The sequence below is a fragment of the Delphinapterus leucas genome, chromosome 20 (genome assembly GCF_059928025.1).
Source record: "Delphinapterus leucas isolate spDelLeu-1000000601 "Yukka" chromosome 20, BTC_Dleu_Yukka2, whole genome shotgun sequence".
NCBI lineage: Eukaryota > Metazoa > Chordata > Mammalia > Artiodactyla > Monodontidae > Delphinapterus > Delphinapterus leucas.
This window is the reverse complement of record NC_143148.1, coordinates 56,566,768-56,580,075: the sequence shown is the minus strand read 5'-3', so window position 1 is coordinate 56,580,075 and position 13,308 is coordinate 56,566,768. Positions and strand designations below refer to the sequence as shown.

At 54.5% G+C, this 13,308-nt stretch overlaps 1 protein-coding gene across 4 annotated transcripts in view; it reads right to left on the bottom strand.

Annotated features, from left to right (window-relative positions):
• Positions 1–13,308, bottom strand: part of ATP2C2 (ATPase secretory pathway Ca2+ transporting 2) — an 89,536-nt gene that overhangs the window by 12,206 nt on the left and 64,022 nt on the right. Inside the window, exons 15-26 of one of the 4 annotated variants that reach the window (XM_022583027.2) lie at positions 13,202–13,291; positions 12,182–12,283; positions 10,270–10,426; positions 8,804–8,974; positions 7,921–8,018; positions 7,774–7,824; positions 5,856–6,022; positions 5,337–5,405; positions 5,144–5,260; positions 3,789–3,936; positions 1,500–1,598; positions 1,271–1,412 (exon numbers count right to left, since the gene is read on the bottom strand). In XM_022583027.2, the coding sequence (XP_022438735.1) occupies positions 1,271–1,412; positions 1,500–1,598; positions 3,789–3,936; positions 5,144–5,260; positions 5,337–5,405; positions 5,856–6,022; positions 7,774–7,824; positions 7,921–8,018; positions 8,804–8,974; positions 10,270–10,426; positions 12,182–12,283; positions 13,202–13,291 (1,411 nt within the window). Of the gene's footprint in view, positions 1–656; positions 1,599–3,788; positions 3,937–5,143; positions 5,261–5,336; positions 5,406–5,855; positions 6,023–7,773; positions 7,825–7,920; positions 8,019–8,803; positions 8,975–10,269; positions 10,427–12,181; positions 12,284–13,201; positions 13,292–13,308 lie in introns of those variants that run through there. The other 3 variants (XM_022583026.3, XM_089903366.1, XM_089903365.1) reach the window with 3 other exon arrangements.

Here is a 13,308-nt window from a genome sequence, read left to right as displayed (position 1 = left end):
GGGGCAGAGATTTCCCCAGCCCAGCATCCAAAACGCTGCAGAGCCAGCTCCACCAGGACCAGCTGGTCTTTGCAGGCGGCTCAGAGCTGGGGGGCGGGCAGGCTGCAAGCCTCAGCTGTAAGGAGACCGTTCCTTGGGCAGACGTCCCGGCCACGGCTCAGGCTCCCAGTCCCGCCCGACTCCAGCTAGTTCTGACCCCTACATTCTCCCCCTGAGCCTTTTCTGGGCTCCCTGCTGTCAACGATGCGTGACGGACATAGTGCCCGGCACAGGCCCTGCACTTCCTTTAGACTTGGGAAGCTTCCTGAATTCCCAGTGGATGGAAACATCTGTAAAAAAACATTTTTAGGTTTTTTTCCTTTCTCCGTACCCTCAGGGACCCTGCTTTTTAGATTTTTGGGGAAGGAGAAGCGGAGGGTTCCCAGTCTTGCCCAAAGGTTTTCAGTGCCCTTGTCTCCACCACCTCGGAGGCTGCTGAGCATTTCATGATCCTGGGATGTGCCCCGCCCTGTGCTCTGCCTTGGAGGCTGCCCTGGGGGGCTGCCTCCCCAGCCCCCTCACACTCTGGCTCCCCAGTGGGGTCTGGGATTGCTGACGGAAAGCTGGGTCGGCGGTCGCCCTGGTGCTCTCCCTGCACTGCTGCTCTCCAGGCCACCTCCTCCCACTCCTGGTCCCCGTCAGCACCGTTTCAGGCAGAGAAGGCCAAGCCACGCGGCGCAGCTTCCGAAGAGAAGCCTGCTGAAGATGCGGGGCAGTCCCCGGGGTGCCCCACGTGGCATGTGTGCTTGGGGCCCAGACAGCTGTGGTCATTGCATGTGGCCCTTTCAGCAGGGACTACCAGCTGGCCCACTCCTGCCTCCAGGTAAGTGGGTCCCAGGGACACAGGCCCTGTTCAAACCCCAACAGGGTAACCACACTCCTAAGCTGGGGCAGCACATCACAGGCTGAGCCCAGACTGTGGTCCATCCTGGCGCTGCCCCTGGGCCTCACCGTCCCTGCTCTGAGCCTCCTGCTGTGGGGAGGGGGTGGGCCGGGACGTTGAGACCCCTGTGCCCTCCCCTGACTCCTAGCAGGTACCCCCGTGTTTCCCGCCTTCTCCACTCCCCCCATCGCGTCGCCCCCTCCTACCCAGTGCAGATGTCCAGGAACGAGCCCAGTCCTTTGGGGACAGGATCGCCCCACGCAGGGACTTTACGCCCCGGAAAGGTCTGCAGCTGCCCCGTGCATGCGGCAAGGACGGCTGTGGTCCCGGGTGACCCCTCCCACTCACCGAGCGCCCCCAGGTTCTCCGTCTGGAAGACCTTCTGCAGGGGCGGCAGGTATATCACTGCTAGCTGCCCCAGGACAGAACCGAGCACGGAGTAGAGGAACGTGTGGTTCCTGAGGAAGCCGATCTCGGATATCAGCTTGGTCTGCAGAGAAGAAGGGCACAGTTGGGGCACAGGAGCCGCCCAGAGACGAGGGCCAGGAAAGCGTGAGCTGGGGCAGTGGGGGCTCACCTGGGAGCGGCAGGTCAAGGCGTTGAAGAGGTCGAAGAGCACGAAGCAGGTGAAGGTCATGGTTGTGGTACGTGGGGTGCTTGCCTTGTCTTCGGGCATCTGGAACACGAGTGCACGGGGTGAGAAGGTGCAGGGGAGGCGGGGACCCTGTCCTCAGGACCCCTGTGTGAGAGCTGACAGATCTGTGCCTCTCTCCCCCGCCTGGCTGAGCACACGCGCTGGACAAAGGTGGGGGCCTCTTCCACCTTCTGGGCCATTGAGGATGCAAGAGCCCAGCTGCTCCTTGGGGGTGGTGTGGGGAACACCTGAGAAAAACAGAGCTGGGGGCTGTCTGGCGCCCCATCCCCCCTCCCGCACATGGGCGAGCTGGGGTTTAAACGCCTGGACGATCACCTGCCTAATTCTCTATCTAGCTCACCGGCCGTGTCAGCACAGGGGCTGTCTGAACCTGCAGGCCATGGAAAGGTGACGCATAGTAAAGATCCCCTACAGCGAGAACAGACGGCCTCTTCAGTAAGTGGTGCTGGGAAAACTGGACAGCTACATGTAAAAGAATGAAATTAGAATGCTCCCTAACCATACACAAAAATAAACTCCAGATGGATTAAAGACCTAAATGTAAGGCCAGACACTATAAAACCCCTAGAGGAAAACACAGGCAGAACACTCGGACATAAATCAGAGAAATGTCTTCTTTGATCCACCTCCTAGAGTAATGAAAATAAAAGACAACCCACAGAATGCGAGACAATATTTGCAAACGAGGCAACTGACAAGGGCTTAATCTCCAAAGTATATAAACAGCTCATACAGCTCAATATCAACAGAACAACCCAGTCAAAAAATGGGCAGAAGATCTAAATAGACATTTCTCCAGAGAAGACATACAGATGGCCAAAAAGTGCATAAAAAGATGCTCAACATCACTAATTATTAGAGAAATGCAAACCAAAACTGTAAGCGATAACACCCCACACTGGTCAGAATGGCCATCATCTAAAAGCCTACAACAATAAATGCTGGAGAGGGTGTGGAGAAAAGGGAACCTTCCTACACTGTTGGTGGGAATGTAAACTGGTAGAGCCACTATGGAGAACAGTAGGGGGGGTTCCTTAAAAAACTAAAAATCGAATTACCCAGACAAAGCTATAATTTGAAAAGATACCTGCACCCCTATGTTCACAGCAGCACTACTTACAAAAGCCAAAACATGGACGCAGCCTCAACGTCCATCAACAGAGGAAAGCATAAAGAGGTGGTACATACATACAATGGAATATTACTCAGCCAGAAAAAAGAGTGAAATAATGCTACCTGCGGCAACGTGGACCTGGAGCTTATCATACTAAGTGAAGTAAGCCAGACAAAGACAAATATATGCTATCACTTATATGTGGAGTCTAAAAAAAAATGATACAAATGAACTTATTTACAAAACAGACTCACAGACTTTGAAAACAAACTTATGGTTACTAAAGGAGAATCGTTGGCAGGGAAGATAGATTGGGAGTTTGGGATTAAATTATACACACTACTACTACATGTAAATAATCAACAAGGACCTACTGGGTAGCACAGGGAACTCAGTATTCTGTAATAACCTATAAGGAAAAAGGTTCTGAAAAAGAATGGATACATGTATATGTATACCTGAATCACCTTGCTGTACACCTGAAACTAACACAACATTGTAAATCAACTCTACCCCAATATAAAATAAAAATGAAATAAAAAATAAGATCTCGAGCTTCCCTGGTGGCGCAGTGGTTGAGAGTCCGCCTGCCGATGCAGGGGACACAGGTTCGTGCCCCGGTCTGGGAGGATCCCATATGCCGCGGAGCGGCTGGGCCTGTGAGCCACGGCCGCTGAGCCTGCGTGTCCGGAGCCTGTGCTCCACAATGGGAGAGGCCGCAGCGGTGACAGGCCCGCATACCGCAAAAAAAAAAAAAAGATCTCCCAGTCACCTCCTGAGAATAAGACAGGAGTTTCTTTTACTAGATGTCAGATTGTTTCCTGGGAATAATACAAAGCAGGAGAGGCACTGTGTCCCATTTAGGAAAAAATCTGCCGCCTTTTCTCTGCCTGTGAGGCCTCACGTCCCTTCCACCCGGTCCCACCTCTGCAGCGTCAGCTTGCAGTCCCTCCCCCTCGCTCTGCTGCCCCCTCTGCTGCACGTGTGTTTGTCTCCCCCAGCCACGGCACCTGCACCCCTGGGGGCCGGGACCACACCCCTGCCCCGCGTCTGCCACCACACAGACCCGCTGGCCAAGCCCATGAGGACTCCCCCACCTCTTTCCAGAAGATGAAGAGGGTCCCGCTGATGATGGTGGCGGCCGACAGGAGGATCTTCAGGATGAGGGCTCTGCCGAGTATCATGTCCTTGATGTTCCGTGGCGGCTGCCTGAGGGTGTCCCTGTCGACCGGCTCTACCCCCAAGCTGCTCGGAACAAAACCGGACGCTTGGAACTAAACCACTGAAAAGACGCGCAGTGGTTAAATGCGCGAGGCCACCCGGCAAAGTGACGCACAAAGGGTCCACATCGAAGGCCTGGACGGGTGTGGGCAGTGCCTCCAGGTTGTTCCCCGGCCCCTCCTGCCTCACGTCCTCTGCTCCGCCGCCACAGCCTGGACCCCACCAGCAGCCCAGCAGCTCCACCGCCCTCCCGCATCCCCAGCCATGAGTTCGGTGACAGAAGACCATGCCTGTGGCCGAGCACGTGGTCCTGAATGGTGCCCGGTCATTCCCCGTCACCTCGGAGGCCCCCGCCCCCAGCTCGGGCCTGGCCTCATCCGAGCTGGCCTGGAGAAATGGGATCCAGGCCCTGCCCACTGAAGAGCCCCCCAGCAACTGAGGGGACCTGCCTTCAGCCAACTCAAAGGCAGCGGGATTGGGGCTAGGCCCGCAGTGGATGGTGTGGGGCACCAAGGAGGGAGCAGGCTGGGGGACGCCCACACTGGGCAGATACGGCTGGGGTCTAGCTTTGCTCGCGGCCCCGTTCCCAGGGAGAGCACGCATAAGAGGTGGCCCTCTCGCTGGGCGTGTGGGCGGGGAGCAAAGCCGTCACCGGTGGTGATTAGATTAGTAACTAACAATTCAGCTGCATGGAGAGCAACACCGCTATGTGCTCAGACACAGGGAAGTGCCTCGCTTGCTCACACCGGCCTCTCTGCCTCCAGAGCCCATCCTTCCTCCTGCATCATTCACTCCGTTAGCCTCACGCTCCCTCCTCATTCACCCAGCCAATAACGTCCTGAGCACCTAGTGTGTGCTGGGCACCATTGTAGGAGTCGGGGATCCTGCAGGGAACAAAAAAACCTTGCCCCCAGGAAGCTGACATCCTAAAGAGGAGATGGATTATGATCAGATAAACAAGGAAATATGTTCCCCTCTAGGCAAAAATAAAGCAGGGTAAGGTGACTGGGAGGGAGGAGGCTGCTGCTAGAGAAATCAGGGAGGACTTCTTGGAGGCAGTGACCTGAATGAAGAGAGGGCTCGAGCCATGCAGGTAGCTCAGGGAGAGCATTCCAGGCAGAGGAGCAGAAAGTTCATCGTCCCCCTGCCCGCCCACCAGACGCCTCCTACTGTGCCTGCTGCATTCCCCTTGCCGTCTCCCCTGCACGCTCCTGCCAGCACGCTGCCTTACCTCTGCGCCGGCGGCCCATCCATGATGATGTTGATCCACAGGATCTGCATAGCATTGAGGGGACTGGGCAGGTTGCACACGGTGGACAGAGTGATGAGGCTCAAGGCTGAGATGCTCCTGCAGGGCACACACAGGGCACTGTCACGAGCTGCTCCCAGACCTGGCACACGGGGGGACGCCGGCCTCGACTTACGTGCTCAGCTGAAATCGGACAAAGTTCTTGATGTTATGAAAAATCCCCTTGCCTTCCTCCACCGCATCCCTGCAAGAGAGGAGAAAGAATTTATTCACCAAGACGGCCGGGAGAGAAGGGTCAGCCAGCTCCCGTCACCTGCTAAAGGAAGCGACGGTGTCACCAAAGGTCACGTTTCTCCTTGGTGGCATTCTTGGGGAATCACCAGTAGAGGATATGCTGATGTCCTAACAGGTGCCTTCAGCCACTGGGGGCTGGTCGCCAAGCCACGATCGCCCTTCTGTCCAAAGACTGTAGACCATTCTCTCGTCCGAGCCCTGGGACCCCAGCCCTCACCCAAGGCTCCTGAAGTGCCTCCTGCCCCTCGGTGATCCACCAAGGAGAAGGAGCCCCCGTGGCCCTGCTTTCCATGAGAGGCGGGGTGGGCCTGGGGACACCGTGTATATCCACCACAGCAGAGGAGGGAGCTGCCACCCCAGGCATTTTTGCCACCAAAGAAACATCTAAAGAGCAGCTTACATGATGGCTGAGAAGTCGTCGTCCACCAGGATCATGTTGGCGGCCTCCTTGCTGACGTCCGTCCCTGTCCGCCCCATGGCAATCCCGATGTCCGCCGACTTCAGGGCGACTGCGTCATTCACCCCGTCCCCCGTCATGGCCACGATCGCCCCCGACTCCTGCAAAGCCTTTGGAAAGAGGAGGCCAGTGGAGGCCTGCAGACTGAGGACCTTCCTTCCAGATCCTTCCCTCCTCCTGCCCCACCTCTCACACTGAGTGGTCCATGGCAAAGGCCCCTCTCTAGAGGGCACTGGGGTCAGCTGGCCCGGGTCTGAATCCCAGTTCCCGCCGTATGAGCTGTGGGCACTGGGCAAGCCCTGAACCTAACCTCAGCTTCTCTATCTGCAAAGTGGGAGCACGGTCCCTCCTTATCACGGCTGTTGTGAGTCCTAAACTAAGAACACAGAGGGAACAGTGCCCGGCACAGAGCGAAGGCGTGAATGTGTTATCCGTCACCGCGCCAACTAAAAACTGTCGCTTGCCGTCTGGTTCTACAAGGTCGAAGTCACTGGCCACTGCAGCTGCTGACCTTCCACACCCGCTGAAAGGAGTTCAGGGCGGAGATCGGGAACGAGGGAAGAACTGGCAGAACAAGCCTTCAGATGGTTAGCTGTTTCCAGGAGCAGATTTTATGCGCCCAGATTCGTACAACTTTTCGTATCTAGAAAAGCACTAAAATCACTAACAGAGACGTCTGCTCCTCGTGGCCAGGAGCAGCCTTCTGCCAAAACATGTGCATGACTGCTGGTACCGCCTTCACTGAAGTCACATACATACCCCACCCCCTACCTCTTCGGAGTGGCCCCTCAGAGCCCCTCAGAGCTGAGATGCTGTCTCCCCAGCTGTAGTTTTTTTTTTTTTTTTTCTTGCGGTACGCGGGCCTCTCCCGTTGCGGAGCACAGGCTCCGGACGCGCAGGCTCAGCGGCCATGGCTCACGGGCCCAGCCACTCCGCGGCATGTGGGATCTTCCCAGACTGGGGCACAAACCCGTGTCCCCTGCATCGGCAGGCAGACTCTCAACCACTGCGCCACCTTCAGGGAAACCCTGTAGTCCTCATTTTGCCCCCAATAAAACTTAACTCACAACTCTCACGGTGTGCTTTTTTTTTCAGTCAACAACCATTAACAAATAATAATCAACTCGTCCCCTGAATCCATGTGGTACCCAATAAGTATTAATATTTTCTCTGAGGAATGACTGGCACACAGATTTACTCTGTAGAACTAAAAATCCCCAAAATGACACAAAAGAAAAAACACAAGTGTTAAAGAACAACTTTTCAAAGCATCCATGTGTGGAAAACCACACAGGAGTCTCTTGTTCTAGTCCTTTCGTTTTTGATGCACCATCAGAAGGCACCTGCGGTGGGCCAGGCAGCTGCCAAGGGCTTCACAGGCTCAGCTTCGTTTCTTTCTTTTTTTTTTTTGGCCGTGCCATGCAGCATGTGGGATCGTAGTTCCCTGACCAGGGATTGAACCCGCACCCGCTACATTGGAAGCGTGGAGCCTTAACCACTGGACAGCCAGGTAAATCCCCTGGCTTCGTTTCGTCCTCTCCTGCCTTGTGAATTAGCTGGTGTCATTCTGTCATTCACATTATCCCCATTTTACAGATGAGGAAACTAAGGCCTGGAGTTAAATAACAGGAATACGCCAAGGAGCACCCGACTAACGAGGGCTAGCCTCTGCGCTTCTCCCTTTGCACCACCCAATTCCCGCTCCCCGCTTTTGGTATACGTGGCACGGGGCCCCCAGTTCTCCCCTCCCCAGAGGCCAGTGCAGAGGAGGCGGCCACCACAGGGCCCTGGACCACCTTGTGAGCAGAGCCGCCACCGCCCTGGGCTGTGCCCTGAGGGACCAGAGAGGCACACAACTGACCTTGATGATTTTGAGTTTGTGCTTTGGGCTGGTCCTGAAGAAGACAGACACCTGGATACAGAGACGGGAGAGGGCCGAGCATCAGTGAATGAGGAGGTGGCACCTTCACCCCATGCCCCTCGGTGGCGAGCCTCGGGAGGACCCCACCTTCCCGACGCGTTCGGCCAGCTCGCCCTGCTCGGCGCTTTCCACCTCTTCCCCGGACATGGCGCTCAGCTTCCCGTTGCACAGGCCTATGTTTCTTCCTGCAAGGTGTGGACAGTCCCTTCTGAGGGCCCGAGACTGTGGTCCCTGCACTTGCCCCTCACTCCACCTACCTGACATCAGGCCCCGCCTTGGCCACAGGGAAAAACAAAACCACGGTGACCCCAATGAGAGAGCCCCTGCTATGGTATCTGACCTTAATTCCATCCACAGAATGAACTGGCAACAGAGGCCTCTTATCCCCACTCTAAAGATGAGGAAACAGAGAGCGGTGACTTTCCCAAGGTCATAGGGCTAGTAAGTGCTAATACTGGACCTGACATGGTTCTTTCTGTCTGATTCCAGAGTCTGTGATCTTTCCATGGTGCCAGGCTGCCTCAAGACAGAGGGGGAAGAAACCCAAGGTGTGGCAACCGTGCTAACAGTAATAATAGGAGGAATAACAGGAGGAAGGTTGCTAGCCCTCTGCTGATGAAAAGCCTGAGGGTCAGAGTGGCTCAATGATTTGCCAAGGGCACACCGCTACTGGCAGAAGCCAGACTGGAAGTGTGCACGGGCAGTGATGCTGCCTGTGGAGATGAGGTGAGATCATGGGTGGAAGGCCCCAGGGCAGAGAAGGTTCTTGGTGCACACGAGGTCTTTTCCTCTTTAGGAGAACCTGCCAACATTTTAGAGACAAACACCCACTCGGAAGGTGGGATGCTGGTCCTCGAACCTCAGAATCTCTTCCAAGCACGTGGGAGGTAGGTGTGAGCTCTCCTGACCAGGTCCCTCGAGGAGTAAGCAGTGGTAGCGACCCTCACCCTCCACCCCATTCCCTGGTTACCTATCGCCAAGGCCGTCTCCAGAGCATCTCCCGTTATCATTTTCACGGACAAGCCCGAATCAGAGAGAACGCGGACCGCTTCCTCCACGCCAGCCCTCGGAGGGTCGATGATTCCGATGAGACCCAGGAACGTCAGCTCCCCCAGCTCAGGCCCAGAAGCCAGGGCCAGCACTGCGGACAGAGCAAGACCCACAGAAGGTTCAGAAGATTTTCGTCCCCAGTCAGCCCCAGCCCCACCGTGTCCCAGACCCTCTTCTGTCCGCGAGGGGCTTGGGCACTAAGTCCCTGGACCACAAAGGGGAGGGACGATCTTCCCAGTGGTCGTCAGGCCCGTGCAGGGCAGCGGTTGTTGACGGCTCACCCACGATGGAGAGCAGGGCAAGTAGCAACAACCTGCCCAGCGGGAGACGGGCCTCTGTCTGCTGGTGGTGCAGTCCCCACGGGGAGTGGCCACGAGCACACCTGTGGGCTGGCACATCAGGGCACATTTCTGATGGCCTATCTGTCATTGCTCTGCCCTCCTCTGTCATTGCCAGCAGACTCGGGGCGACAGCTACTAAGGTCAAGAAAGACATGCAGGAGGCAACACGGGTCAGAGGACTCTGTTTCAGGGGCACAGAAGCCAGACCCGGCTCTTGGGGACAGGTGCTCTGAGAGGGGGTGGTGTGAGAACTGACCTTACTGATACTGGAGGGGAGCTATGGCCAACAAGTTCCAGCTGTGACCCCTCAGTCATGACACTGTACCAGTGATGCAGGGGGGTGTGCCAGCGATGCGGGTACCATTCCCCCCTTTCTCAAAGCAGCCCTCCCTGCCCTGCCAAGCTCAGCTCTGTCCCGACATGTCCTCACCTTATAGGCTTGTCAGTTTATAATTACTGTCCCCTGAAGGGGAAAACTAGGCCAACTGAAACCAATACAGGAAGCCAACGCTTCTCACTTTCCCCTGAGGGAATACATGTGTTCCAGAGTGTTTTCAGACATTTTCTCCGAAAACGGACAGGCTGACATATGACACTACGGGAAACATGAGGTTTAATGTTCAGCCCATCGGGGAAGGCGTTGGCCCTGGTGCAGAAAATTGGAAATGGCCAAGGAATGAAATGTCTGTATTAATTTACAAGAGCTTTGTGTTTTCCTGACAGCGAGCCGTGAGCAGGACGACCAATCGGGAAAATCATTGTTTCAGGGGCGGCCTGTTCACCTGTCTTAGAAAACTCAGAACCTCTTCTTGCACGCATGAGCTGCGTCTGGGATAACGGGTGTCATCTGGCGGCTGAGATGGGTGGGGGTCTCCCTATCTTTCATCTGCCCAAGAGAGTCCACCCTGGCTTTGCTTGCATTAGCATCCTGCCTGACACCGCTGTGATCATCACTGTGTTGACTCGGGACCCTGCGTTAATACACTTGAGAAGTCAGTGTTAGTTGCAAACTTAGAGCTTGGGGCTTGGGACCACAGGCACTGACCCCGCAGGCCGAGCGACCCCATCCTCTTCTCCTCCTGCTGGCAGAAGGCTCGCTGCTGGGGCGTCAGCGGCAGGGGGATACCCCCATGGTTGTACATGGTACAGTAACGAATCACTTCCTCGAAGGCCCCCTTCATGAAGTAGATGTCTTCCTGCTCCTTGGAAAAGACAAAAGGAAAAAAATCGGCTGACACTGGCTGCTTCAGCTCTTGGTGACCGTCACCTCATCCACACAGAGATGTTCACGGCGGGGTTATTTATCCCGGACCGTCACTGTTCACCAATACAGGACAGGTTAGAGAAGTTACAGGAAATCCATGTGATGGAATACCTTGCAGCCCAGAGAGGGGTGAGGCCGATCTCTGACCCAACCCAGGCCTGCCCTACATCGGACTCCCTGGTTAATGTCACTCAGAGTATCTGCACTGGTTATAGCCCAGCCATTGCTGTGTCTTCAAGTGTGTGACTGACCACTAGATGTCTATTTCAGGGAGACTTCCAAGCAAGGCAGGCACCATGAACTTGGCCCATAAGAATGAACCCAAATGAGCAGCTGACCCGTTTCCTCTGCATTTGTTAAGCGCCAGGTGCCTTGTCAGTGTGGGTCACACTGTAACCCCGGCACGAGCGCAGCGCCTTCCTGCTTGCAGTGGGCAGCGAATGAGCTTGTGCAAACTGACACGGAAAGCTGTCCAAGACAGCACTTAAGGGAAGAGAGCAAATTACCCACACTGTATACGGCATGACCTTCTTTTGAAACTACCACCCCCCGTGTTGCATTCATACATTTAGAACCTGGAACACTCTATCTCTGACTGCTAAGGGGTGTCAGCATGGGTGGAAGTGGGGAGGGAGAAAGGGGCAGAATTGTCGTGAGCTTGCATTTTTGAAGTGACATTTCTATAATTTTTTTCAATGAAAATATATTACCATTGCCTTTGGGGGGAAAATAAGATTTGAAGGTATTTGAAGGTATCTTAAGCACCCGGAATTTATATGCCTGTCCACTCATGGCAAAGAGCTGGGATAAGCTGGCCGAGCTACCCGCCACTGTGAATGAGACGGGGAATCTCAGCATGGGCAAGACGTGACATATTCCAGAAAGAGCAGGACGTTTGGAGAAAAAGGTAGAAGGCGATAAAAATCTCTTAAAAAAAAAAAAGTTTCTTCATTGTAGAAAATCTGAAAAGCTACAGAAAATTTAAAAAGAAAAAAGTGGCGGAAAAACGGCGAATCCCCCCACCCAGGCACAGCTAGTAGGAATTTGGTACCTGTTCCAGGTACCCAGGCACAGCTAGTAAGAATTTGGTACCTGTTCCCCAGGTGGCCTAGAACCTATGTGTGCACACACGTGCGAGCCCACTGTCCGCACCATCTATGGTGGATGCTGGGGTGTGTGCCTGGATCCCCCTTCAGGATGAAGGCTCGTTCCCCCGTTGTGAGTTACGTGAGATCATGTGTGTAAAGAACTCAGCACAGGGATGCGAAAGAAGGACCCTAAGTTAGCAGTGGGGTCAGTGTCACCAGTGGGAACGTGCAGTCACTCCAGTAGTAATTACTCAGTCATTGTACTGTAGGCGAGTCTCACACGTGAATTTGTATCAGAATCCCCGGCAGACACAGATGACCGGGTCCCAGCCCTGGAATTTCTGAGTCAGTGGGTCTGGGGCGGAGCGTGAGAATCTGCATTTCAAGCGAATTCCAAGGTGATGCTTCTGCGGGTTCAGGGACCCCACTTTGAGAACCAGAGATTCAGATGACAATCTCAGAAGAGGACCCAAGGTAATCAAAGGTTTACTTGCCATCAACTGTACTTTCACGTATTTGGAAGCTCACAGAAGTAGCCAGGAACTTTAAACTCTTCTGACGTCTGCATTTTGCTTTGCTGGAAAGGGTGAGAGAGGCAGACTCACCTCATTCCTGGGGCTGCATTGAACCGCCATCCACTTCTGTTCCGAACTGAATGGAATCTCTTTTTTTCGCATGTATGAATCTTTAATATCACTTAAGCCCATCTAGGAAAATAAAATGGGATGTTTTCAGTGAGTCATCCTAAACCAATCTCTATGCAAAGCTCAGTCCCTTTAAATTATTCATTATTCAAACCACCTCAGGCAGATGAGAAATCCAAGCGTTTAGCACACAGAGAAAAGCCATTTGCTTTCAAACGTCCCACGGGAAAAGAAGTCAATCTCTCTTTTCTCTTGTCCCAGGGGCAGAGCCTGATGGCCTCTGCCACAGCGTCTAGCTGGAACCTGTGGGGTTTCTTGCTGGGACGAATGTTTCAGACTTGAAGAGGCGGCAAAAGGAGCCCTGGGAAGTGGGGCGCCTGCGGTCACCACCTGGGGTCCCTGCCAGGCCTCACATTCACTTGCTCTTTAATGGCTTTCAGGCCAGTTCCTTGACAGCTCTGAGCCTTGGTTTCCCCAGTTGTAAACCAATCCTAACCCGTGCATCCCATCGCCCCCCAAGGGGTGAAAATGGGTTCTTAGGGGGTGAAAAAAATCTCCTTTATGTATAAAGCAGACACCCATACAGTACAGGAACATACTATTGGGCTGACAAAAAAGTTCGTTTGGGTCTTTCCATAATAACTGCGGTATTAAAATCTCATGGGGGGAGTGATCAGGGAAAAAACATCTAAAAAGTCTCCTTAGGGGAGTGTCATCGGTTGCACTGTGTCCCTCAAAGACTTACGGAAGGTGTAATTCCCCAGTGCCTGCGAACAGGATCTGATTTGGAAATAGGGTCTTTGGAGGTGTAACGAAGTTAAGATGAGGTTGTTGGGGGAGCCCGCGACGGCATGACCGGTGTCCTTGCAAGAAGAGGACAAGGCCACGTGAGGACCTCCCTCACTCAGACAGGACCGAATTATGCTGCCAGTGTAGCTCCGAGAGAAAGAATTCCCCACGCAGACGCCACAGACCTCCTACCTTCATTGCCAGGGCCATCAAGGCGCCCTCCGTGGGCTGCCCCATCATGGCGTTCTTTCTGATGGTGGCGTTGTTGGCGACACAGCCTGCCTGGAAGGAGAGGTGTC